Source organism: Falco biarmicus, chromosome 4 (genome assembly GCF_023638135.1).
Source record: "Falco biarmicus isolate bFalBia1 chromosome 4, bFalBia1.pri, whole genome shotgun sequence".
Taxonomy (NCBI): domain Eukaryota; kingdom Metazoa; phylum Chordata; class Aves; order Falconiformes; family Falconidae; genus Falco; species Falco biarmicus.
In genome coordinates this window covers 1,430,964-1,458,643 of record NC_079291.1, presented here as the reverse complement: position 1 = coordinate 1,458,643, position 27,680 = coordinate 1,430,964, and the positions used below count along the sequence as shown (strand labels likewise).

The window sequence follows — 27,680 nt, the reverse complement described above, 5'->3', positions numbered from 1 at the left end:
AAGAAAGCAAGCAGATTTTTTTCTAGCATGGCCTTCTGGTGGTGGTGCCTCCTTTGCTGCAATAAAGGGAGGTAAATATAGAAGAATGGGTTTCTTACCTTTTTGAAAGCTTGCTCCATCAAAAACCTGAAGGTGTAACCTAGACAAATAGTACAAGAACAAGAGTGTTGTAATTAGAATGAAATGGAAAACATAATTTGCTTGTTATGAACAGTAAAGTATGTATCTATATTCCAGCTTGTAAGGATTTTCACAAAGGTGTTGAATAACACTTTGCTTTCTGAACTGAAGTGTAGTGGCAATTGTAATGATTATGGTATCTTTTGTCAGTGTGATCTCTAAAATGCATGTCTGGTTTGGGGGATTTTGTGCAGGAATACATTTCAGTGAAGGTTTAATACTATCCTCAACATTCCTGATTTTGAAATGAATTTAGAGTCTTATTTCTGTGAATCATGTAGATGAACTGTTCAGAACTAAATCTTGGAGCTAAGAAACAAGGTAGCAAAACTAGTCTTTTAGGTAAGTTACATTTGAATCCTGTCTTTGAGATTTGCAATTGGAGAATGTCACATTTTATGTAATGCTTTTTTATATTATAGCTGGAGCTGACAAAATTAATTCTAAATAACTGGAATCTTGGATTTTAATTTGTAAAGTTTGCTACTATAAAGCAATCAACTGCCTGGATTCTTTTTCAGGGAGTAGTTTCTTAAGTGATAGGATCCTCCTATTTGTTACTTGCAAATAAATGATTTAGAAGATTTAATTTAAAGTCACATTTCCCCCTTCCCTCCCCCACTCCTTTTTTTTTTTTTTAGAAGAAATCCTTTTACAGTTCCAAACTGTTTTTCAGTAGTTTGCTGTGTTTGTTGCGAAAAAGTTGTTTTTGAGTTTTGCTTGAGTTCAGTGTCCAGTTCCAGCTGGCTTTGAAGGTGCCTGCTGGTTTTGACAGTATTTTCTACTTGGCTTAGGAAATCTATGTAGGTGACAAAAAAAAGTAATTTTGTACATTGACATGATGGCTGACACTGTTTCATCGTCTAGCAGAGGTAGCACAAGAATGCACATTAAATCCAGAAACACAGTGCAAACTGATTAGCTTAATTGGTTTAAAGTCTTTTAAAAAACTTTTTCTATGTATTACTTTCAGTTTGATATATTACCTCAATTTATATCAGCTTAACAAATTTGATTGTAAAAGTAGTCTTGAAGCTTCCCATTTCTGTCTCAAACCTATGAATATATCAGTTATCTAGAAGATTTTAATGATTGGAAAAGTAAACTAATTCTACTGTATACTAAGTTATTGTAATGCTTTGAATTTGAGTGTTTTGCAGCTGTTCTCACTTGGTGGGTAAAGGCTTCTAGCAATTTGTATGTATACTCTTGGAGCTCTAGAATAGCAAGACCTTTTGTTCAGGTACTTTTCCTGTAGATTAAAAATATTGAGGGCATGGTATGAGGTGTGGTGATAACAAGTGTCCTCTGTTTATGCCTTTGAGGCTGGAGGAGGTGAGCAAAAAATGAGAGAAAGGAGCCATCGGAATTTTTTCTTCACACGGGATGGAAGCCTCTGCTTTTATCATCTGAAAGTATGTTATAAGGGATGAAAAGTAAGGTGACTTGGGCTGTTATTCCATCAGTCACTCCCTAATAACTAAAATGTAACACTTTTCAGTTTACAGTTTTGTCCAAATTATTGATCCACAGAAAGCTGCGGTCTCTTGTAATATTCTATTCATTCACAATTGTAATTATATTTCAGCTTCTGGAGCCAGTCTGCCATCAGCTCTTTGAGTTTTATCGGAGTGGTGAGGAACAGTTGCTACGATTTACACTGCAGTTTCTACCGGAATTGATGTGGTGCTATCTTGCTGTCTCAGCCAGCAGAGATTTGCAGAGCAGTGGATGCATAGAAGCTCTTCTCCTAGGAGTTTATAACTTGGTTTGTATTCACATGTAATTACTCAGGCCTAAAAGTATTAAATGTGCTTTTGCGGGTACTATAGAATATTTTACTGGGGAATAATTGACAATTTTGTTTCAAAATTGAGGTGATTGAATGTCTGAATTTTGACTCTTCAACTTAGTGTTCATGTTAAGAAATCTACAACATGAACTTCTTTTATTTTGGTGAATATTTTCTCTGCTCTTTTTGTGGTTCCTGGAAAGTGTTAATGCACCAACGGCTGAAGGAGCCAAAGGAGTCATCTTTGTTTCTTTTGTTACTTAATTCTTGGTTTGGTGATTAAACGTACATTCTGCTTGAGAGCTTTTAGAGGCAATATTTTTGAGGTGTTTGCATGTATTTTCTGGGGTATTCTGACTAGAAAACACAAAAGATCACTTTCAACAAATTCTTAGTACTTGACAGAGTACTAAGCTGAACAGATTGCTTAGCTTTGAGAAATTAAAGGTCTCTTTTCATTTGCAATAACCTTGACATTTTTTTTTCATATTTTGTATTAAATGATACTGTTTGTTATGAAGTCACTGCTTGAAGAACAGATTTATGAAGGAACCTTTAAGAGTACCATATTTTAGTTATACTTTTAGTCTTTCTATGGCTGTTCTAAAAAGCTTAATGTCCATTGGGATTCTCTTCAGTGTAGTTTGTACATTCTTGATGTTTTAGAAAGGCCTTTCTGGAAGTGAAACGGCGATTAACTTCAAGTCTTCTCTTCCCATTCTGAAAATCTGGAGAAGGCATCTCCCATCCTTCCTCTAAAAAGAATGTCAAGTGTCTTAAGCAACGGAAAACTTTTTTTTCACCAAGGAGTGTACTTAAAAGGACCTGAGCCCTTATATTCAACTCTTTAAGCAGAGTACAGCTTTCATGTGTTAGAATTCTGTGTGCTTAGTTGTATCTGAGAAGAAAAACATTCCTGGAAAACATTTGGTGTATCTTATGCCTTAAATCAGTTCACTCCTTTATTTCCATGATGAAGTCATCCAAAACGGTTGACAGCTGTGGCTATGATCACTGGTCATTCTCCTAGAAGAGATTAGTTACGCCTGAAAACAGTCCAGTAATGTGTTCTTTTAGCTATGAACAGTTTCTTCAGTTAGTAATGTAGCCATCCATCTCCAGCTGCTTGGGGTCACAAGAATTTTACAGCAAGCTTCTGTAGGAAGCTGTAGATCAATATGATTTTTGGAAGCCTTTTTTCCCCACCTTTTGATTTAAGACACAATGACTGCTTATGGTAAAGTAATGCATGTTACTGATACTGACTTCTTCCCCTCTGTTGTCATAAAATTTGTAGCTTAAACAATCAAGATGGTACTGTTCTTCAGTATACAGGGCTGAAAAGGTAGTAGGTGACCTGCTTAGATACTCATTTTCTCTTTAACCAGCTACTTTGTTTTCAAAATCAAGGGGAGGGACGTAGACTAACACAAATAGTAAAATACTTCTGTAAATATGTATGATGGTGTCTTGGAACTTGAGGGAATTAAGATGTTCAACAGAATCCTTCAGTCTCTTACTGAAGGAAATTGAAAAAGTAAGTATTGCCCAGAGTAATTTTGAATACCCTGTGTTGTTGGGGGGTATGCAATTATTGTGACTGAACTTGAGGTCATGAATCGGTTTGTTCTACCTTCAGCTTGAAGACATACAGTGGTGGTGCATGCAGTTGATATTTTTGGCTTTCCTGGCAGTAGGTACCAGCTTGTTCTAATATGCTTCAGATCTTGAAATGCATTCCTGAAAATTACTTGTAAATTTGATTAGAATGAAGAGTCAAAATACTGGTGGTTTTCGTTTTTAAAAGTTTGGATGTAGCCAGATTTTCTTTATTCCCTTATCCTCCCATATATTGAGGAAACTGTTTTCCGCATTGATGCAGAAGCAATATTGAAAAAAATACCAGTGGTTTATGTGGAGAGTGGAGGAGCTGTGTAACTTCAGACAAAACAGCTCTGTATGCCTTTTTGATGCTTCTCAGTCTTCCTTTACCACTTCCTATTCTACTTTAAGAAATGACTTTTAATAATTACTATGTGAAGTTAGTCCTTCAGCCTTCCAAGGTATGGATGTGAAGAGGCACTGAAGCTCTTTTCTGATTTCTACCTCTGGATATATGAAATCTGCTGAAATTTGGGGAGGAGCAGGGGAAGTACTTTGTGTGTGTGTGGTGTTGGTTATCAGTCAGGTATGCTTTGGAACTTCTGAAGCTTTTTATCTGAAGTACTTCAGTGCTCTTCTGTGATACATACGCACATCTTTTTTTGCCTTGCCCATTAGTCTTCCATTAACTTACAGGAGTGAGAAGTCTACCAGCATACTGCTGCGGTGGTATCTTGCAGGAAAGTAGCTTCTCTAAAGCTTTGCATCTGTGCTTCTTTTAACTCTCTCTATGGAATTATCAGACTTGGGCTTTTGCAAATACTATGATGTCTGTTACTATCAAACCATTTGAAGCTGCAGTCGTTCCAGAGCTGTAATATTTCCAAACCAAATTACTTGTAGAGTCATTACTTGATAGTTTTCAGTTTTCAGAACAGAATTAGTGTGTTAACCTTCACAATTAGCAAATAGTATACAATTAAAAAAACAAAACACTGTTTAAACATATTGAGATTTCCAGTTAGTGTTTTTAAGGTGGGCTGTGTATACAAATATGTGTGCCCTTTGTTAAGTCATTTGACTAGTTTTCAGAAACAAAGCAAATGCACTGTGATAAAAGGCAAACACAGAGGTAATTTCTAGCTTGTGGCTGAGATTGTTATATTGTCCCTGTAATAATTTGTTGGCTTGCTTTATCCATTCACCCCCACCCAGTACTTAACATTTTTGAATGTCTGGTTTCTGTGGTACAGTGTAACCATTGGTATCTTTTGTCTTTCTCAGGAGATAGTTGACAAAGAGGGTCATAGTAAAGTGCTGAGTTTCACAATTCCATCTTTGTCCAAACCTTCAGTCTATCATGAAGTAAGTGACATCTACAGTGTAAAGTTGTTACTGCTCAAGAAAGGCAATATGCTTTGGAGACTTGTTTGTTAAGAATAAAAATGAAAACTAGTTTTAATGTGTTGCATGATGACATAGGAATATATTTCTCAGTCTTCTGAGTACTACTGACTGGTCTCTGAGGCCTCTTCAAGACTGAATAGTCATAACTTTATAATATCCTTGCACCAGCTATATCTTTTTTTTTTCTTTTCTGAAGCCATATATCTGGTGTAAAATAACTTCTCAAATCGAGGACAGCTAAGCAGTCAGATAACCTTAAGCCTGCTGAAAATTTCTGTACAAATACGGTGATGCTGGCGTTGTCTATTTTCATTTGCATCGTAGCAAGACTTCAGGTGAACAGGTTCTGAATGGCCTTTTTTTCCTTTAGCCTTCCAGCATTGGCTCCATGGCTCTCACTGAAGGAGCTTTATCGCAGCATGGTTTGTCCAGGGTTGTGTACAGTGGACCTCATCCTCAGAGGGAGATGTTAACAGCACAGAACAGGTGACATTGTGTAATAAGATTTTATTTGAGAATCACTGATGAATGTTAAATTCTTATAATTTTTAATATAGTTACAGACTGCAGGTGGATGTGAGTGTATGCTGTGTTTTGTGGGTTTTTTTGTTTTTAAATGTGTAAATGTAGATGCAGAAAGACTAGCCATCCATATTATTAATGAAGAGGAAAAGCTTACAGAACCAAACTACTCAGTTGTCAATTTTATTGAAATGAAATACTAAATCAGTTCAAATAACTTGCAAATTTCTGTGTAAATGTCTTTTCAAAAACAAAATTGGTAATGTAATTCTAATGTTTCTTGTAAAACCCAGGTTTGAAGTGCTGACTTTCCTTCTTCTCTGTTACAATGCTGCCTTAAGCTACATGCCTGCAGTTTCTCTACAGTCGTTGTGTCAGATTTGTTCAAGGTAATTTCTGTAGGTTATTTACACTTAAAATGGTGTTTTCAACTTGAAATGCAATCAGTTTGAACTTTTCTTTTTAAAAGCTTCAGGTTCCCAAATTATTCTCGTAAGCTTGACTACTTTTCGTAAGTATTTACAGCTCCCTTATTTGCTTTTCAGGTATCTCTTCCATAACTTTGGCTGAGGTCTCAAAATGGGTAGGCAGTGACCTGGTGTATATACAGTGCTGTTAAGCGGAGAAATCAGATCGGGGGACCTGTTTGTTTTTTAATCAAAGTAGTTGTAGGTGTGTTAACTAAATAGAATGAGAAAATCTCAGTAAATTTTGTACTGCAAGCTTACTAAATGTATTTAAATGCTGTGCAAGTTAAAATTTTCTTGAAATTATAGTAGATCTTGTACATCCATTCTTACAGATACTTTGGGTATTTCCAACATCTGCTGTTACTTCAAAAACGAAACTAAAAAAACCCCAAACCCAAAACACACATAAGCTTTTATTAGTGTCTATTTTTGATCCATTTCTTTTTTGAAAGAGGAAGAACTGGTTGTAAATGTGTCTATCTCTAGATTTTTTTGAAAGTAGACTTTGGGTTAAGGAAAAAATCAGAATGCTCTTGTTAACCCAGGAAACCTGAGAGAGACCTACAAGTCAACTACAGTAATTTACTAGTCAGAGTTCCAAGATTCCTCACACAAACAAGCATCTGTGGTAATAGATGACTGTAAGATCCTTTCTCCAGAGGAGGAGAACGAGCATTGGAGCACTAGGCAGTATTTACAAGAGTCTTTACAAGATCTTTGATAGATATGCTGGTCTAAAACTGAAGGTGGAACATATTTAGAAGCTAAGGATTGTGGACAGGAGACTGATGTTGCTTATTTTGGTTGATAAGATTCTGCTTGTATTTGGGATAAATATTTTTTTAAGAGGCCAGCAAAAAACCCCAAGCAAATTACAAGCAGATGCAAGCAAGTCTTCCTACTTCAATATGTTGAACGTTTGGATACCAAATTATTTGAATCTATACAATTCAACTTTTGTCTTAGTTCTTAATTGCCTATTAGCTTTGGCATCCATGTTTCATTGCTTACTGGAAATCTTGCCCTGACAGCATTTTAGGGATTCAAGGGAATACGTGTCAGAAGACCAGAACATCTTTCAGTATCCTGTTTGGATGTGGTGCTGACAAAATTCCCAGAAGAGTCTCTAGAATAACTCCTTTAATTAGTTTGGGCAGTGTTGAATTTAGGTTTGTTTTGGAAGGTCTATGTGAAAGCACTCTACAATGAATGTGTTTTCTTCTAGTAAGTCTTAATTCAATTTTTATGACTTCTAAAGAAGCAGAAGCTTCTAGTACTACTTACTTACAAACATGAACTGTAAATGTGACAGTCTCAAGTGCTTGTCTCAAGTGTTGTAAACCCTGATTTTTTTACATTTGGGCATCTTCAGTTACTAAGTCTCTTCTCACAAGGCTAATAACTTTGATGTAAAACAAAGCAGTTCTGCTGATGTTATTCTAGCCTTTTAGAGGAAGTAACATGGACTAGGGTAAAGGCTTCTTAAAACTAATCAGTATAGGCATTAATTAAGTGTCGCTGTTAAGGTCTTCTCTATATAACTGTGTTAACTGATCACATTCCTACTGAGAGTTCACGACTTAAAAAAAAATACTTACTGTATTCCTATACAGTAGTATCTAGTAAATGCTTAAACATATATATTAGCATAAAATTGACCTGGTTAGATGGGTTTTATGTAAACTAGGATTTTTGTTTAAACTGGACACTTGCTGCTGCTGCACCACCCACAGGCTTTATATACAAGACTGAAATGCTTATTAGTGGATTATGTGTCACTTTTGAGCAAAACCATTAGTAGAAGTTGTGGACTATCTGGAACTGAAGTGTTGCCCAAGTTGCATAATAAAACTTCTTGTGGGGAATAAAGAAGGGGAAAATAGGATGGAAATTTTGTGGGGGAGTTATGCAACTTAGTTTCAGTAACTGGCTCTTGTGGTTTAGAACTAGGTAAGAGTCAGAAAAACAGCTTTCATGCTTTAACTTTTACCATGTATGGACAAAGTGAAATATGAGAGGATGGACTTGTTTGGTTCCAGCATCTTCAGCATAGTTAATGGAAGAGTCAATTTGATTCACTTAACTGGAAGTAAGGTTTTTGTTTTAGCTAGCTGTGTATATATTTTACAGGTGAACTCTGTATTTTAAGAGAAATTTATTTGCATTCTGGTTTCTAAAAATCTAGAGTTTTAAGCAATTTGAATAGTGAGACACAAATCACAATGCAATCTGAAGTAATACAGTCCTATCAATAAAATCAGAGTTAGAATCTGAATGAATAAGCAGGCAATACTTAAATAGTCTGTGCTTCTTGCCAACAACAATATCAAATTTAGGAGAAAACTTGCAGTTGGCTAACAATTAACGTTTGGCTACTCTTGAAAATCAAAATTCAAAGCTAAGCAAAATGAATTCTTTTTTTAGAAATATGATTTTGAGTTGTTGAATTCAGTCACTTAAATCTTGGTTTAGGCCAGTCTGAGAAGGTTGTATTTAGGGTTGCAGATTTCAGTGAGAATTATGACTAAATACTGGTGCTCAGAGCAGCAGCTGACCAGTTCTATGAAGTGGCAGCACAAGCCTAGGCTTTATGGAATACTCGAGGAGTGCATAGAGGGGGGGTATCTTATACCTTACCTATAGGTATCTTAACCTTGTGATGTTCAGCAAGACCAAGTGCAAGACCCTACACCTGTGTTGGGGTGATATCCTACATCAGTACAGACTGAGGGATGAATGGATTGAGAGCAGCCCTGTGGAGAAGGGCTTGGGGATGCAGTGCAATGTGTACTTACAGCCCGGAAAGCTGATCGTATCCTAGATTGCATAAAATGAGTGTGGCCAGCAGGCTGGGAGGGGGAGAATCACCTCCCTACTCATCTCTTGTGAGACCGCACCTGGAGTACTGCATCCAGTTCTGAGGTCCCCAGTAAAAGACAGACATGGACCTGTTCTGTGGACCTCCGGGTCCAGCAGAGCGCCTCAAAAACAATCGGTCATGGGGCTGGAACATTGCTGCTGTAAAGACAGGCTGAGAGTGTTGGGGTGGTTCAGGCTGGAGGAGAAAAGGTTCCAGGGAGGCCTTATTGCAGCCCTTCAATGTAAGGGAAGCTTACAAAAAAGATGAGAGGGGCTTTTTAGCAGGATCTGTAGTGACAGGACAAGGGGCAACAGTTGTAAACTGAAAGGGAGTTGGTTTAGATTGGACATGAGGAAGAAGTTTTTTTTACAATGAGAGTGGTGAGGTACTGGAGCAGGTTGTCCAGAGATGATGTGGATGCCACATCTTTGGAGTTGTTCAAGGTCAGGTTGGACAGGGCTTTGAACAAACTCATCTAGTGGGAGATGTCCCTGCCCATGGCAGGTGGGGTAGAAATTGTTGGTCTTTAAAGGTCCCTTCCAACCCAAACTGTTCTATGAATCTTCCTTTATAAACATCTCAATGTTTTTGTTTCTTTGCATGTTCTCACTAGTGTGGCTTCCTGTCTTTCCTGATGAAGTGTATAAAATCTTTTTTTGTTGTTGTTTTTATTTGGAGATACGGTGATAATGATGTGAAGAGTCACATTTAGATCATAGTGGGTATGAAGTATATACTGGGAGAGTTGCTGAACCATAGAGAACTTAGGGGTGCTGTCTGCTTTTTTGAGTGAGGTGTTTGGGTTTTTTTAGTAGCCAAAGAGTTGTGGCATAAAGGAGAGGGGGAAAAAAGTGCAGTAGGTTAGTGGTAAAGTTAGTATTAATATAACAAAGCTCCTGAGATCTCTATTACAGATGTAATTTGAAAGGTACTACAATACAATCTTAACTCAATATTTTTTTCCTGGAAAAAAGTAGATTTAAGAGATTTAAGTAGATTACAAGCTTTCCACTGTTGAAGCGGAAGAATTGAAGCTTTTTGAGACTAAACCTTCTAGTGTCTGCTTTGAAGAATGAAATACTTTGATTAATGTCATTAAAGGTCATTCCAGAAGTCCAGTAGTAGCCAATTAATTGAATATTTAACTACCCAATATCTTTGATTTAAAAAATGTTTTAACTGCAGAACCTGATGTGAAATTTAGTTCAGAACTAAATTCTAAAGCTGACTTTTACTGGATTTTAAAATAATTTTATGAATGTGACATTTCTAGTCTTCTTCTTTGACAGCTTGTGTGCAGCTTCCATATTATGTGCAATGACGCTTATGTTTGTCTCTAATATCAATGGTTGCTATGCTGCTTTGTTTAAATGCTATTAACTTATTTTTCACTTGTTTTGCAGCAAATGTGTGGGTTCAGAATGGATTTCACTGGCCGTTTTTTTTCATGTTGCGTTGTAGTATAAATGTAACAGGAGTGATTTGGACGTTTCTGTTTGAAGGATTTGAACTGTGCCGGCAGAGGGCAAGCCCTTCCATACTGAGACAGTCTGCTTCAGCACAGGGTTGTTGATGGGTACCTTCCTTTGGGTCTAGTATAATTAAAATGCATACTAAACACCTAGCTTTGTAGTGTTCTATAGAAAGGTGTAGATTATTTGCTAATGACAAATGTATGATTTCTTTAGAATTTGTGTCTGTGGATATCCTCGCCAACAAGTGAGAAAGTACAAGGGAGTCAACAGTAGGATTCCAGTTTCATCTGAATTCATGGTGCAAATGCTGACAGGGATTTATTATGCCTTGTAAGTTTCATGGGTTTTTTTTAATATGTGTACAAAATAAAGAAATGTCAGCTTAATTTCTACACTTGTTTCAGCATACTAGTTTTTAAACGTTTTGTTTTCTAGTGGACAGATGCTGTGTCTAGCAGTAGGTTCCTCAGGAAGAGAAAATAATTCTCCAGCTAGGTGGCTGAAGTTACCCATGTCATATTGGGGAGTGAGGGCTAGAATAGCACTTAATAGGTGTAACTGCTGATGTGAAAAAATCTTTTTAAAAAGCCTTTTCTAACTGTCGTCTGCTGTCTGCATTTTTGCATGCTTAAGTTTGACATCAGTCTAGTTGAGGAAAAAAGTGGGTTTTTTTCAGTGAAATGCTGATGTCATCTGTTCTTTAATAGTCATGTTAGTGTGTGAAGCTGCCTCATTAACTGAAGTAATTAGAGACTAGTAACACAGGAATACTCAAAAGGTGGAGGAATATTAAAACAATCCTGTTTGAATTTCAGAATATTTCATGACTAGCTGATAAGTACCTAATTACATAATTTGTAAACTGCTCAGGGTGGCCAATGAAAATAAAACTTCGTATCCGTAGATGCTACTCCAGAACAAATTATCTAAATAAGCAGGCTTACTGCTAGAGAACACAAATAGTTCAACTTTCCTAAATGGATCTCTCAAGGAACGCTACATCGGTGAAGGTTATGTGACCCAAGAAGGTTCATCTATTGATATAGATGCTTATCATTATGTATATATTTACCTTTGTAGTTATAATGGAGAATGGGATCTGGCTCGTAAAGCTATGGATGACATTTTGTATAGAGCACAGCTGGAGCTGTATCCGGAACCTCTGCTGGTAGGTATTGTATTTCAACATCTTTTTAAGTAGAATTTTTAGTCTAGGAAAGCCTTCCTGTGAACACTTCTGATGGAACATTACACCAGGAACCCAAATCCCACAAGGTCTGTGTGGCTGTGCTTGTGTGAATAGCTACACCTGTAAGTATATGCACACATGCACAGGTATTTTCAGTGTACTTAGTTATATTGTCATCTTCCCTGGTGAACAAGCTATTGTCATTTGAACACTTTCACATTTTAAAAGCTTAGATGATGGCACAGAAGCGCTCTGAAGTAATAGCCCCATCTTTAAACTGCAAACTACGTCTTAAAAAGTAGCAAGTATTACTTCTGAGAGATAAATGCAAACAGCATTCTTTACAATTTCTGCAAAAAGCCAGTGTGCTGCTTTGACCTTAAACTGGGAATAAGAATCCTCTGACAGAATTCTTCCAAAACTTGGATCTTCATGTTAAGAGTTTAACTGCATCTTTTCTGTTCTAGGTTGCTAATGCAATAAAAGCTTCACTGCCTCAGGGTGCTATGAAATCTAGTAAAGAAGGTACAAGATGCATTCAGGTTGAAATTACACCTACTTCATCCAGAATATCCAGAAATGCTGTGACTAGCATGTCTATCAGAGGGCATAGGTGGAAAAGGCATGGTAAGAAACACATTTTATAATGAATTCTCAACTTTTTACATGTGTTTAAAATAATACTGAAAATTTTGTTATTGCATATCTTCATTGCTAGTAAGCAAGCAGCATTTTGGAGGTTTTCTGTTTTTTGACTGGTGAATGGGAATCTTAATGCAGTTCGCATGAAATATATTCTCTATTTCCTTAATCATGCTTAAAAAAAAACCAAACCAAAAAACTTGTTAAAGGGAGCTGGACAAAGTTATTTGCTCTTTTAAAGAGGCCAGTGTCTGGTTTCTTTTGGAAAGTGGTTTATAGCACCTGAAGCAAAGCAAGTATTTAACTGCAGAACTTCATCTGTTTTAAATTAATTAAATAAAAATCAGGTTTAAGGACAGAGGGATAAATTATTAAGTTCTGGTGTTGTGGTTTAACTCTGGCTTGCAAGTAAGCACCACACAGCCACTTACTCACTCCCCTGCAGTAAGATGGGGGGAGGATTGAAAGAGGAGAAGTGAGAAAAATAATGGGTTGAGATAGGCAATTAGCCAGACGAAGCAAAAGCTGCAGAGGCAAGCAATGCAAAATAAGGAATTCGTTCACATCCCATCGGCAGGCAGGTGTTCAGTCAACTCCAGGAAAGCAGGGCTCCATCATTCATGACAGTTACTTGGGAAGACAGATGCCATCGCTCTGAATGTGCCCCCACTTCCTCCTTCCCCCAGCTTTATATACCAAGCATGACATCATATGGTATGGGATATCCCTTTGGTCAGTTGGGGTTAGCTGTCCCGGCCATGTCCCCTCCCACCTTCTTGTGCATCCCCAGCCTGCTCACTGCCGGGATGGTATGAGAAGCAGCAAAGGCCTTGGCTCCATGTAAGCACTGCTCGGCCGTAAGAAAAACATCCCTGAATTATCAACACTGTTTTCAGCACAACTCCAAAGCATAGCCCCGTACAAGCCACTAGGAAGAAAATTAACTCTATCCCAGCTAAAGTTGGCACATTTGGGCAAACTAATATAAAGGCTTCCATAAAGTAAAGCACAGATCTGGGCTGAGAAGTAGAAAAAATGGTGCTGAACATATTGCAAAAGGAGAAGCATTCTTCTACCATCCTCAGATGAGGGAAGAGTAGCTGGACCAGCAATCAAAATTGGCAATGGCTTATTCTGCTGGGCTTGTAATTCTGATGACAGGCTAAGCAAGTGAGTGTAGATAAGAATGCTCTTTTAGTAGGTTCAGTAAAGATTTTGAAGTAGTATCAAAAATTTCTGTATGATGTGTACTCTACGAGCTTTTGTAGTATAAGGACAGTTTGGTTAGGAAAAAAAATTTGCCAAGTTACTTGTCATAAAGGATTGAGAGATAATTCAGCTAAGTGTTGAAATATAAATATGCTGGTGGAAAATGACTTAAAAATTACTGCTCAGAAAGCCCTATCTTTATGGTACACATTGGTGGTATTAGTACCAATAGTAAGCTGCCAGAGGGGGTGAGGGGCAAAGAAGGGTGAAATGACCAAACTTCAGTTGATCAAAAACTGCTTAAAACCCTCAAAGCTGAGGAGCAAATCTTTACTGTCTTTACCTTGAGCGCAGTCCAGTAGCAATTCATAACTGAAATGTCAAGACTGCTAAGAACCATTTTAGTTTTATTATTTATTTTCCTTTCTTCAGGCTTACAGTTCTTAAGCAGGGATTATTGACCAGGTGCAAGAAAACTGTATGATAGCTCAGCTTTATAAATAGACAGATGCCCTCTGAAGCTTGGCAATTTTGTTAGCTATTACTTTTAGTAGTTCTGATGCTTGTTCAGTTGAGGTGGTGCAGGGGAACGCACATAGGGATACTGAGTGCTAGTTCATTCAGTGGAATTGGAAGTGTATTAAAATGAACGTTCCCTTTGGCTTTGTGTTTACACAAAAAATCAAATAAAAATGTTACAGAATCAGTATTTGAACCATCCTTATAAGAATGCAGATTTTTCAGCAAATACAGAGATCCAGAAGTTTTTACAGTTGCCTTCTTGCAGGGGTGATGCTTAGTGAAGTTCAAGGAAAAATGGGTGGGACAAGTGTGCCCTGCAGCTGATAACAGTAAGGTGAAAGGGAAATGAGAATAGGACTCACAGAAATGGGAAGGAATGCTGTGTTTTGTGGGAGTCTCATAAAGCAGGAAAAGTTGAGAGAAACAGTGGTAATCTAGTTAGTATGACCCAAGTGAGGAGCAGTCAGCATTTAGGGATAAAGACTAAGAACTTTTTACAAAAAAGCTCTTGTCAACATTTTATGTGGATTATTGGGAAAACTTCAAATTTGCCTTGATGGTACAGGATTTAATGAAGAGGAAGAAAATCACTTAGGGTAGGGCGGGTGTGGAGGGGAACTTGTCTAGCAGGTTGTGGGAGTAGTTGTAAATTTGAAGACAGTGTAAACATGAAGTTAGTTTAAAGGCCAAAACTGAGTCTATGGTATCTTTGACTGTCTGATTGTTTTAAATGGTATATGATCCATGCATATATGACTTCAGCTGATCTCAAATTTTCATTATAAAACACTAAGAAAACTGTTGTTTGTGACTTAAAGGTGTTTTTTTTTTTAAGTCAGAGTGGGTAGTTGCCTGATTTCAAAATTCCTAAGAGTGTAATTTGGTTTCCCACAATTCCTGATGAAAGAAAGATACAGAATAGATCCTCAGGGTCAGCATGCAGAAAGAATAACAAGGCTTGTGCTTACAGATGCTTGTTTGAATTAAACTAAAGACTGAATTGGCAGAAATCAGATGACAAACCTGATACCTCCTGACCATTATTCTTTCTCCCACAGTGTAAAAGGGGAAAAAATATATTCAGCGGTTTTATTTTTGTGTTTCAGTATAATAAAAATGAGCTGTACAAATGGATTAGGAAGCTAGAGGAGACAGTTGAGAGATACTTTGGCCTTATACATTACGTAGACCAGAAGACCTGATGAAGCAAAGCATCCCTTGGAGGAAGCAAGGGCAGCAATTTTCAGTCACTAGCTATTTGAGTAAAAGAGTTACAGCCAATCACATTTCCAGCTGAGAAGCATGGGCTTTATTTTTTTTATCTCTTAAAAAATTCAGTTTACTCCTAAAAGTTTTCAGACATTGTATCTTGCTAGCCTTTGCTAGAACTCTAGATTGGAGACAGTTTTGAAAAAAAGTAGACTTAGCATTTCATCTTACTGTGATACTCAACCCTGCAACTTACCCATTAAACCTGTTACTTAAAAGGACTTTTAAAAAATCAAATTTCTATTGTGAATTTGAACTTCTAAGGTAAATACTTTAGAGGTACCAAAGGTGAAGGTCATTTGCAGAATGGATCCATCTAATCATAAATGGATAGTATTTACAGAGTCAATTGAACTAGCCATCACTTGTCAAAAATTATTTAGCTCTGTTTAATTGGATTGTATATAATCATAAAGCCTAAAGAAAAGGAGCATTAGCTCCTCTGTCTAGCAATAGTTTTTGTAGTATTCATGTTTTAAAAACAAACAGTGAGTGGCATCTTTGTTTCCATTCGTAAATAGAGGAAAACCAGAAAAATCATACAGTGTGTAAGGGAAATAAACAACTGTTCATTTAAGCGTTTATGGAAGCTAGGAAAAAAAATAAAGCAAGCCCTAGCAACACTTTCCTTGCTAATGTAAAATCTGCTAAGCTGTCCTACAAAAAAAAGGGTTGCTCAGGAAAAAACTCCTGTATGTAAAGGGAATGCATGTGAGAGAGATAATCTAATGTAACAGACAGAGGAAGAAGAGATAAGTAGATGTTGGTAAGATACAACATAACACAAAACTAAAGGCATCAGCTAGAGGTGAAAGGCAAGATGTTGGGGTTTTTTACCATGGCAGAAATTGATTTTCATGTGGTACAAAAGGTTTAGAAATCCTTAGAAGTCTTTGAACCTCTGTGGAGAGAACTTTCTTACTTTTTTTGAAACAATATTAATTCCTGAAAGAGTTAGAACTTTTAGGAATCTAGAGTGAATGTTAATTTTGGGGTATAAGCTTGATGCTTTTGTGAATAATTCAAAATGCTAACATTGTTGTGCAGGAAGTGCAGCTTGAGCTTGTGGTGGTTAAAATTGAATTACAATCCAAATGGACAGTTTCCCTGTGCAATCTGAGGTAAATGATGTGGGCAACTGTAATAGTAAGGTAGACAGTGATTGAAATATTTTAAAAACTAATTCTTAGCAGCAAGTAACCATGAAATGTATTTTATCAATTTATTGGCTGTACTACTCAAAGCAGTCAGAAACATGTCTCCAAATGCATTTTCCTTCATATGCTATGCGTATGCATTGTGATACCTTTCAAACGGGCATACTTACTCAGTTTTCTCTCTACACTGCTTAGCAGTGGGCTTTTTCTCTTTTGCTGCATTGCCTTGTGCGCTGAGTATTAATATCTCTTTCTCAAAGGGTAGAACCCCCCCAGAGCTGTCCAGATTGAAGCAGTATTTTCTTTAAAACCAAGCACTATAAAGCTAAAGGTTTGTTTTATGTGGTTTTAAAATTTTTAAAGTAAGGAGGGGATGCTACTATGAAGGATATGGGTTGTGTAGTCTTACCCCTGCCACAAGACTGTAGGTGCTACAGTAGGCAGTGTTAACAGGAGTTGAGATACCAGTATCCCATTTTTTTTGTTAATTTTCTCCTGTAGTTCAATGTTAAACTTTGAGAAAGGTATATTCCCTTTCATTGAAAGCAGTTAATAGCATTTAACTAAAAGATCAGTCATAATTATGTTGAGTAAAATATGGGTTTCGTTTTTTTCCCAGTTCATTGTGGTAATGGGTACACAGCTGTGGGAATGCAGCAATGATGGGTAAAGTGCTGATAATACATTTAGAAATGCACACTACCAAACAACAATAACCATGTAGCGCTGTTATACAAAACCTGTAACAAAAAAAATTCTTCCTCTCTCCTCTGATTTCTGCTGTCTACTCTGAGTCTCCTTTCTTTGGAGCTGGATGCTGCTGACCAGTGCTTCTCTGCCGCTGGTGGGGAAGGGATGGACAGTAAGCTCTGTTCTGCCCTCTCCTCTTTCGTGTCCTGGCTCTAACCGAAGTTTATAGCAGAATCAATTTCTTCACATGGAGATCAGTGGCTCCTGAGAAAAAGTTCTGCTGAAATAATGTGCCTGGAGCTGCACTGATGGAGTAGCAGGAAGGAGTTTGGAGATTGCCGTAGGAGAGGCACGGATACCTCACCCCCTAGTAAAATCAGAGCAATGAGGCCACTCAGAGTGGTGATCTTCGCCCCTCACTAACCTTTCTGCTCCTATCTTTTTATTAAAAAGGCTGTATTTGATGATGGTGGTATTATTATCATCATCTTGATTATCATCATTATTGTGATTTATTATTATTGTTGCAGTTCACTGTGCTCAGTTATCTTTGTTACTGACAATACAAGACTTGCAGAAAGTGCTGTTAGGGGGAGTAACACTTGAAAACAGTTCTAACTTCTGCCAAATATCAGGAAGGTAGTGGCTAATCGCAGCAATTATTAATGACATTTCCTATTAATAGTGCAACTTGTTAAGCATATACTTTCACTAGTAGTTGACTAGTTAGAAAGACTCATGATACTTAGCATTTGCAGGTAAAATCAGGGATAGCTCTTATACCTGGGGTCAGTGATGTCCATTCCTGCCAGAATAACCTTCTCGCTCTGGAGGTTTTATTTCATTGTTAGAAGTGCAGGCAGCACAAATGCTGGCAAAAAGCCCAGTGCTATAGCCTGCTTCACCTAGACGTACACTGTGCCTGCACAAGAGCCCCCAGTGTGGGGACAGGGGGGAAGAGGGGATCCCCTCCAGCCAAAAAGCATTAGAGCTGCTGCTGTGAGAAATCATCTCATTGTAAATTCCTCAGGTTTGGGGCTTCATCAATGTCTGTACTGCCAGCTTCTGTCACGTGCAGCAGCAAACTGGCAGTATAGTCTGGGTGTTCCTTAATCCTTAGCTCTGGAAAATCTGCATTATGAATAAAACATATGGATTCACTTGAGCTTTATTCTGAGCTGTGCTTGTAGTGCAATTTAGTCTTGTCAAGTTTGTGGACATAGTGTTTGCATATAATATACATATATAACACATGTAGAATATATAACTACATAGCATTTAGTGTAGCTCTTGCTCTTCTTCACTTGTGTTTCCGTGTGCACATCTTCATGGAAGGTGTGACGTGACTATCTGTAGTAGATGGCTTCTCTCTTTTTTTATTTATTTATTTATTTTTCTTCCTTCTCCAGGTCATCTAAATGCAGGGTTTTGGTTGTATAGCTAGTGCTGATAAGCAATTCTGAATACTTTAAAAGACCTTCAGATAGTGAGAATACTTCAAACACTGTGGAGCTGGCAGGTTGCTAGGATTGTAGGATTGTAACTTGTTAGTTGCATATACTTGGAATATCCATAAAGTTTCAACTCCCACTTGTTTGTTCACTTTTTTTTTCCTTTCAAGAGTTCATCCTTCTCAAACCTGTCTTCATTTAATGTAGACAGACATCTTCTGAGTTAGGATTTGTTTTCCCAAGACCTTGTGTGAGCTATTCCATTCTTATCACTAAATATCATTATTAATAGTAAAACGTTAATAAATCTCCAGTGCTTACACACAACCATCATTCTCACGCTTCCGAGTAGCAGTGGCATTTTCTGTTTGCTTGGAGATATTTGGCTGTATCTGCAGGAATCTTTGACTATCTTGAAATAATTTTTTGGCCAGGCTGAACACTTGTGCATGTACCTGCTGTTGATGCGACATCCAGATGAAAAGTAGTAATCTTAGAACCAGGCTGCATTGGTTTTTACCTTAATTTCTGCTCCCCCACCTGCAGAAAGGTGTGTTTTCCCTCCCCTCAGTTTAATCCCTGTTTTCTCAATTGTACTTAGTAACTGACTTGTGACACAAATAAGTTTATTGCAAACTAATTCAGTTTTAAGCTCATATAAGAAGCTTAAAAAGGCTGAGGAGATCAACATTTATGTTATATTATTAGTAGATGGCAAAAATTGCAGTAAAACTCCATGGATTTTATCTGAATTAATTTGATTTTAGAAACTGGAGAATTTTTCTACTTGTAAATATCTTTGTAGTTGAAAATAGTTTTTTGAAATGAAGAAAGAAATGGAAGTCAAAGTGCGTTTGAGTTGGTTTAGTTGTTTCACTGTTAGTTTTCAGGCTGACCACTGTGCAGCATCATGATATGTACGTGTAGGATTTCTAGTCTTACATGATAACACATGAAGTTGATGTGCCATTTCATTGTAAAAATGTTTCTCTTCAGCCTGGTGACACAGGTATAGTCATAAAAGTGAAATATGGAGAGTTCTTTGTCTTCTGATTATCTCTCAATATTTGTTTCATGATTTGCAGAAATTTCAATTTTGAAAAATCAAGCATGGGGCTTTCCAGTATGGGGGTACAGGCCAGTAATGGAAGATTGAAACCTGCAATTTAGAAATAAAGCAAAATTCCATACTTGCTAATGTTGCTAATTAACAAGAGGTTAATATGTGAACATCTTGCTTTAATTTACAATGCTTTAGTCATCTGTATCTATGGCTTCTGTTTCATGTTTTGTTTCAGACTTTTTTTTTGTTTTTTTTCTTATCCATCTTTAATTCTAGAACAACCAGAGAATGGTAATGATGCTACTGAATTGGGCAACTTTATCATACCTGAGATTAGTGTCACAAGTGTGGCTGGAGAGAGGACCGGGAATGGGGAAAAGAGCAGAGCACTAGCAGAGAATGATGTTCAGCATTTACAGGGAGTACAGGAAACAGCTACAGATCCTAGAACTGACAGCAAAGGCATGCCAGAAATCAGGAGACAAAAATCTGTAAGAAAAATGATGGAGGATGGAATAAACTCATCTGGCAGAGTGCAGTTTTAGCAGAGCACTTGTAGCTGCACTCTAAGGTACCACTGTTGATTGAAAGGGTCACTGCTGCATGTTTGGAGAATTAAAGTATGCAGTTAATATATTTGCATGTGTAATAACACAAATGCATGTATTTCACACAGCTTTGTCTGTGCCACAGACAACGTTGACATACTTTACTAGTAGATTTATTTAATCTGGAGAAAATACACTGTGAGGCTCAACCTACCTTTGAGTTATTAAGCATACTTATTGGGTTTACAAAATCTGGTGATCAATGGTATGAAGAATCCATCAAAATGGATGTGAAAAGTATCTCGTTATGTACCTCAGATTTCCCAAATTCCACTTTTCACGGTATACTGGAGATCTCATGTTGTGCTTGAGTTTCCAACTCATACCACCAGACCTGTGATGCAGAAGGTGACCTTTCAGTCCTAAAGCATTCTTGGGTTGCTAAATGTGCAGGTGCCGTGTTGAGTGTCCTGGGGCATTGATCACGTACCTTTATAATTAATAAACTTTGCAAAATCATGTATTGGAGCACTTGTTCAAAGTAAGATTTACGCTTTTGTTCTGTGTGATATCTTCTAATCTATAAATTTCTAATCTCCTGCATGAATTAACAAGACTGCATTTCATTTATTTTTCCAAAATCACTACAAAATGAGATTGTGGGCATGCTTTTTGATCTGGTTAATGCAGCATTATTTGCTGTAACTTTATATCCTAATGAACCTTAATTCCAAAAATGTAATGGAATAGGTAAGTGTGTTGTCTTCTGTTCTCTGTTCTGTTGCTGAATGGCTTCATGCTTTTAAATATCAAAATCTAGCAATACATAAAGATCAGGAAATGTGAGAAAGTAAATTGCTAATTCCTTATTTCTTTTTCTACCATGCAGGTAATACTGACTTAGCAATTCAAGAAGAACTGATAGAAGTATCTGAAACTGATGAAGGGTTTCACTCTAGGGCTACTTCTAGTACAAGTCAGTCTGCCCTATCTAACAGCAACAACATGAGCAGTAAGAACCTTTTAGGGAAGAGCCAACGAAGGTCTGGAGGAAGCAAAGCTGGAGGAAAAGAAAAAGAAGGAGAAAGCTGCAGAGAACACTTGTCACGAAAACAAACTCAGAGAGCCATGAGTGAGAATCTAGAGCTTGTCTCTCTGAAGAGACTGACATTGACAACTAGCCAGTCCCTGCCTAAGCCTGGCAGCCATAGTCTAGCCAGAACAACCACTACTGTGTTTAGTAAATCCTTTGAACAGGTCAGTGGTGTCACAGTTACAAATAATCGTGGTGGCGTATCTGGTACAGAGGCAAACAGGTTTTCAGCTTGCAGTCTTCAGGAGGAAAAACTGATATATGGAACAGAAAGAACAGATCTTCCCGTTTTAAGCAAACAACCTAATCAGCAGCGACCCCCTAGTATTAGCATAACTTTGTCAACAGATTGATATTAAATTGGCAAGTATGAAAAACAAAATATTGAGGGTTTATGCTGATGTTGGTGCATTAAGGTCTTCAGTATGCTGTACATTACTTTCTTAAACCTCAACCCCATAAATTCTTGTTTGACTCTCATTTGACAGTAATAGTGAGTAGACAACAGTTCTAATTATGTTGTGTCAACTTCTAGCAGCTTGAAAAGTTCCTCTTTGACTTACTGTGTTTATACACCTGATTACTGACTTACATCTTCACCAATTTAATAAGCATGGATTGGTTGGTTAGCCACTGACCAAGATGTGTGGCTTTTTACAAATGCAAAGTATGGGAGTAAATAGAGCCTCTTTCCCATAGTCTTGTTCACTGCCGGTTGGCATAGGTGAAACTGGAAGTACCTATTTTGTTTAGGAGGAGTCCCACAGTATCGGCATAAAATTTTGGAACTGCACTGTAACAACAAGCATCCTCTTACGTTTGCCATGAGACAGCTGTGCTTACATGTAAGACTCAGACTAGAAGCATCTGTTCAGTGTTCGATGTTACGGTGGTTTTTGTAACGGTAGTACCCGTTGCAGTGTTCGTACTTCCTCATGCCTATATGAGTCTGAATTACAGATGCGTTTTGGTTTTTCTTTAAGTCTTTGAAACTGGGTCAGAAGTCATACAGCGGCAGTCCTTGTAGATGGGAGTTCTTACCAGTTCCTATAGTAGTCACTTTTTAGACTTAGAAATTGTGTGATAGACTTTCTTTCAGATCCTTAAGTATAGGGCGCAAAGCTACTCATTGAAAAGTCGCTGTCATCTGTATTATTATTTATGGGGAAGAGATACGCTTATGTAACAATGTCATGTAGGAAATAAGGTATGAGCCCTTTGCACTGACTTAAGCAAATCAGGAGTGTAAATGTATTTAACATGAACTTCTTACTTGAGACTAAAAGAATACTACCAAAGGATGCGTACTTCCAGTAACTTGCAAGCACAAAGGGAAATTATAATGTAAATATAACTAGAACTGTAATTTCTAGTCTTTGATATCTATTATTTTTCTAGTTTGAAATTCTAAAACAGCAGCCTGGTCAAGGTTACCTAACGTTTAACCTTCAGTTAGTTTCGTGACCTTGTTTGATACTAACTTTTATAATGCTAAGTTTTTAATTAAAAAGGGATGTTCAAACTTCTTGTGCAGAAATTTGGAGAAGCAATAGCTGACAAAACCACTCCAGTAGTAGTGATTAGCTGATAAACAGATGATATAATTGATGGAGAAATAGGATGAAGATCTAAGGTGTAGTGATTCCCACCTGTCCAGATTTCTGCAGCTAGTGTTCCCTTACTGCCAAGAACCTTGTAATGAAACAAACACTAAAATTTTGGTAACTTCCCTGTTTGCCCCGAGATGAGTTTACATGCCTATTTTTGACTTAAACTGAAGCAGAAATAACTTGTAAGCAGCTAATGTTATTCAGGTTTATAGCAATTAATAAGCTGGGTATTTAATGAAAAGAGATGAGGAGACATAGCTGATAGGGACAAGTAAGTTGTGTAATTCTACTTCTAAGACTGTAGGCTACATGTGTAATTTCTTAATGTTCACCAAGCTCTGTGGAGTAGCTGCATCAGTCTGTAAATATTTGTCTTCACCTAAAAGCCTGAGTTTAAATGAACGTGCTGCGCTTTCTCATATTCTTGTTTGTTGTGTGACACTGTTCTGTTCTAGTAATGCAGTATTTCACCTTTTTACCGTGAAGTGTTTTCTTAATTGTACATGAAAACTTACATTCCTAAAGTATGAACTGCAAGTTTGTCCTGTGCAGTGTTTAATACTTTAGCCAGTGAAATAAACTGGTTCTTTGAAGTTGTATGTTTTTGTGAATACTTTGTACAGCAGAAAATTTTGTCTTTTTTATAGGTTTTTCCGCAATACACATTAGACAGCACATTTGTTTCAGATTGACTAATACATGTGGCGGCTGGAGCATGCACAACCACAAGCGCTAGAAGGGGTTTAGGCAGCTGGTAGCAGACATGGGCTGGCACTACACACACGGAAGGCAGAGCTCTTCCTTTCCTTGAAATGTGTTCTAGATGTTACAAAGAAATAACCTGGAGAACGTAGAGCTGCCTCCTGCTCTGCTCTTGCAGTGTAGCATTTACATATGCTTTGGAAACACTTTACAGTAATTTAATTGAAACATAAACTAGAATAGATAAATAAAATTGCAATTGACAAATGTTTGTTGTGACAGTATTTAGTTGTGAGTTTGTGTTAAGGGACTAGAATTTTCAAGTAATTCAGCTGGGTTTTTTCTGTTTCGTTTAGTTCGTAATTATCTCCACAGTAGACACTCTTGCAAGCTTGGTCTTGGTGTAAGAGTTGTTTGTTATACTGGGAAGATTTAGTCACGTGAGCTATAAATATTTAAAATTAGAAGGATCGAAAATGCCATAAAATGTGGATATGTCACATAATGTTTACAATACTGTTGGCTACAAGTTTTAACACTGAGTAAAGTTAGCTTATCCTTTTATTTAGCTGATTATTCTAACTGTGCTCCGGTTTAAACCCAAGACAGGCTCGTATTGGTACAACTGAAATTATATAAAGCTTTGTACTTTTTTTAGAAAATGATAAAAGGAAAGGTTCTTGATACTAAAGGCTGCTGTTTCTATACATATGCGGGTTCATACATATGTTTCTATACATCTGCTGGTGAGTATGTATGTATGGGTCTCTGGAGCAACTTACCCAATGAGCATGTTTTTGTGAACTGACATCACATCTTGACACTGATCGAGACTAAAGAATTTCTTTCCTGATGTGAGTAATAAAACTGTCAGTTGTGCTTCTTCCTTTTCTTGAAAATGGAAAAAAAAAAGAAAAAAAAGGCAAGATAGGGGAGAGATGGGACAGAATTATTTGTTGTCCAAATATCCATGATGTGGGACTTGGCGGAAGGAGAGGAAAGGGGGAAGTAGGGCAGGAAGCAGATAAATTAATTCTTTCGGAATATTTCTAAAACTGTCAAGGGCTCGGATTTTGAGCATTATCTGGTCAGTTTAGATTGATGAATGAAAAATGTATATTAAAGAAGTATAGGACTTCTAACAGTGTAAGGAAAGCCTATTAAGACATCCCATATTGTAGTCTGCCCAGGAGTGGGTAGTTCTGATGAATACATCATACACGGCTGCAATGTTCTGCAGGAAAAAACGTTATGTAGGAGTGAATCATCTCAAATTATAATAAGAGAAGTTGTTTTAATGCTGACATTTATAACTGACCTTACTGTTTTAAATCAAAGCACACTGTTCCCAACGATAGCTTTGAACAGCAACACTTTCAAAACTGTTGAAGCTGAGAATTCTTTCTGTTGTGAGAAACTGTAACATTTGTGCAAAAAGTGTATGGCCTCTAACCACTTTCTGTAGAGCTGCAGTGACTTTTCTGAAGGGAGTGAAATGTGCTTGAATTGCCTTGAATACCTGGCAGATTTGACAGGTACAGAAATATGTAGCTATTTTAGCCACGCTTCTCTAAGGAGGTCTCCTGATTTCTATAAGGATTATAGAAATTTCTAACAATTACTATGTCGGATCTCTTTTGTCAGTGTTTGAGGCTTACAGTGCTGTATATAGGTATGTAATATATTGCCTTTTGTATTTGTATAATTCTACTTCTAGTACTAAATGTGTACACTTTTTAATATTCACCAAAGTCTGTGGAATAGCTGCCTCGGTCTATAGATGTCTGTCTTCACCTAAAAGCCTGAGTTTAAATGAATGTGCCACACCTTCTCATACTCTTCAGTTTGTGTGACACCGTGTTTTAGTAATGCAGTGTTTCACCTTTTTTACAGTAAAGTGTTCTCTTAATTATATGTGAAAACTTACATTCCTAATGTATAAACTACAAGGTTGTCTTGTTTAGCGTTTAATAATTTAAGTAGTGAAATAAACTGTGGTTTTTTTTGAAGCTGTGTGCTTTTGTAAATACTTTGTACGGCAGAAGATTTTGCCACCTCTTTGTTGAAATACACATTGGGTAGCAGTACATCTGTTCAGTTGTCATTACATGCATCTAGAAGCTGCAGTAAGGTTAAGCACATTACTTAAAATGTGCCGAATACCCATTTTAAAGAGTGCAGGCTCTCAAGTGCAGCTCTGCTGGGAAACACTGACAGGTGAGTTCAAGCAGATGAGTTGTAAACTGGTTGATGGCAGCAGGTGACTGTCCTGTTAGTAATGTAGCATTGCTTGGGCAACTTGGTCGTTTTGGTGGTCTTAATGTAACAGTGCTTTGTAACAGTCATTATTTTCTACGTGTCTTTATTGTTAGATCATCTGTCCAGCAAGCTTCACGGTGTTCCTGTGACCTGTGGTGATCTGGGGCTGTTGGCGTCTGCTGCGGGGCTGGCGTGGCGGGCTCGTGCTCCCCTTGCTCATGGAGACCCGCCGGGCTTTTTTGGCAAAGCTGCCTGGCAGCTGTCTGGCCCCTGTGTGTGCTGGTGCCTGGGGTGGGTTGTCCCCAGAAGCCGGACCTGGCGTTGCCCTTTGAACTTCCGAGGGTCGCGTGTGGGCTCCTGTCCCCTGCCTGTTGGTGGCCTGTGAGTGGCAGCGCACCCGCTGGGGTACCCACCTCTCCCGGCCTTGCGTTACCTGCGAACGTGCTGAGGGTGAGCTCTGTCCCCTCACCCGCCTCCATTCATGAAGATTTTAAACCGTCCCGGCGCGGGTACGTCCTCCCGGTGCGCACCGGTAAGGCCCGGTCTCCAGCTGGGCCGCGTGCCGCTGGTCCCAGCCCTTTGGGCCTGGCAGCTGTGGCAGTTTTCTGTGCCTGGAGGCCTGGGGTTCCTGAGGGTGGGTTCCTGGGGGCTGCTCTTGCTGGAGACGGGAGAAGCAACGGCGGTAGCGAGTACCGTGGCCTTTTCCGTATCTCCTGCCAGCAGGTCCTCTTCCCCACTCAGCTGGGGAGCCCTGTTTTTCCCTTGTCTTCCTGATGCTGATAACTCTGCCAAAGTTTTTCTTGTTACCCTTCACCGCCCTTGCCAAATTCCATTTCATTTGGGCTTTGGCTTTCCTAACGCCATCTGTGTGTGCTTGGACAGTGCATCTGTAACCCCCTAGGTCCCCTGCTCTTGCTTCCACCTCTTGTATGCTGCTTTTTCATATCAAGGTTCAAAAGAGCTCCTTATTCATGGGTCCAGTTCTTCTGCCTCTGTGTTTTGTTTTGTTTGTGTGTCTGTGTTGGGATGGACCATTCGTGAGCCTGGAGGAGATGGTTCTTGAACGTCAACCGGATCTCCTGGGCCCTTCTCTCTAGGATGGTCTGCCATGGGCTCTACTGAGCAGATTCCCTGCACAAAGCAAGTTCTGTTGTGTACGGCCAGGTTGTGATCCTGCATTTTGTTCAACATTTCTTTCCTTTTCCCTTGAAATGTAGTTTCCGACGCAATGCTGTACAGAAACCTGAGTGAATGGAAGAGCTGTAGGAGATGGCAGCAGTGGGAGATCTCACTGTGCATTTGTAAATTTTTTTCAAATGTCAATCTTTAACCTGTTCTTTTGGATGTGCAAAACTCAATTTCCCTTCATACAAATGGGTGAGAAAGGAGATTGTAGATTCCTAACATTTCACTTGAACAGGCTAAAATCTTCCTTTTCCAAAAGGTACAAATTAGACTTGATGTCCTGTGAGTGTGTTAAGATTTGCGGGTGAAAAGCAGTGCTTCGAACGGGATCTTACGTCCTTTCAGGTTGGAATTGTTGGATTTGTGAAAGAAAACATGAATTTGAATACCTCCTCTCTTCCCGAAATGTGGTAGGGAAGGGTACAAAAGAAAGGCATGGTACTCCAAAATACAGCCCTTACAGAAGCACGGGAGTGTCTGGGAACCTGCTGGACTATTCACCGCAGGAGGAACGTCTGAAGGTACTACAAGCAATTAGTAATGAGTTACAGAAATTACATTTGTTTCTACGGACTTTATAGCTGGTTGCCTGCATTGAGCTTGTGATAATTATTTTTCGTGTTCTATGTTAATCTAGCTCGGTATTAAAGATGACTTCAGTATGGGGGTTTTCTCCCAGCCCACAGCTGCCAGGTAATAAATACATCTGCTAATTAAGGATAGTGGGGAAAAACGTCACTGTAACTCAAGAAACCTTTGTGAAACAAGCCTTTACATTGCATG

General features: G+C 38.2%; 1 protein-coding gene across 7 annotated transcripts in view; it reads left to right on the top strand.

Moving 5' to 3' along the window:
- Positions 1 to 25,458, top strand: part of HYCC1 (hyccin PI4KA lipid kinase complex subunit 1) — a 49,934-nt gene extending 24,476 nt beyond the window's left edge. For 4 of the 7 annotated variants that reach the window (XM_056334942.1, XM_056334944.1, XM_056334943.1 and 1 more), the window contains 9 exons: positions 1,769 to 1,948; positions 4,859 to 4,939; positions 5,352 to 5,467; positions 5,797 to 5,892; positions 10,522 to 10,638; positions 11,389 to 11,476; positions 11,965 to 12,124; positions 19,777 to 19,791; positions 20,938 to 25,458. In XM_056334942.1, the coding sequence (XP_056190917.1) occupies positions 1,769 to 1,948; positions 4,859 to 4,939; positions 5,352 to 5,467; positions 5,797 to 5,892; positions 10,522 to 10,638; positions 11,389 to 11,476; positions 11,965 to 12,124; positions 19,777 to 19,791; positions 20,938 to 21,494 (1,410 nt within the window). In that variant the 3' untranslated portion in view covers positions 21,495 to 25,458. Of the gene's footprint in view, positions 1 to 1,768; positions 1,949 to 4,858; positions 4,940 to 5,351; positions 5,468 to 5,796; positions 5,893 to 10,521; positions 10,639 to 11,388; positions 11,477 to 11,964; positions 12,125 to 19,776; positions 20,072 to 20,937 lie in introns of all 7 variants that reach the window. The other 3 variants (XM_056334949.1, XM_056334947.1, XM_056334946.1) reach the window with 3 other exon arrangements.
- The last annotated feature ends 2,222 nt before the right edge of the window (positions 25,459 to 27,680 follow it).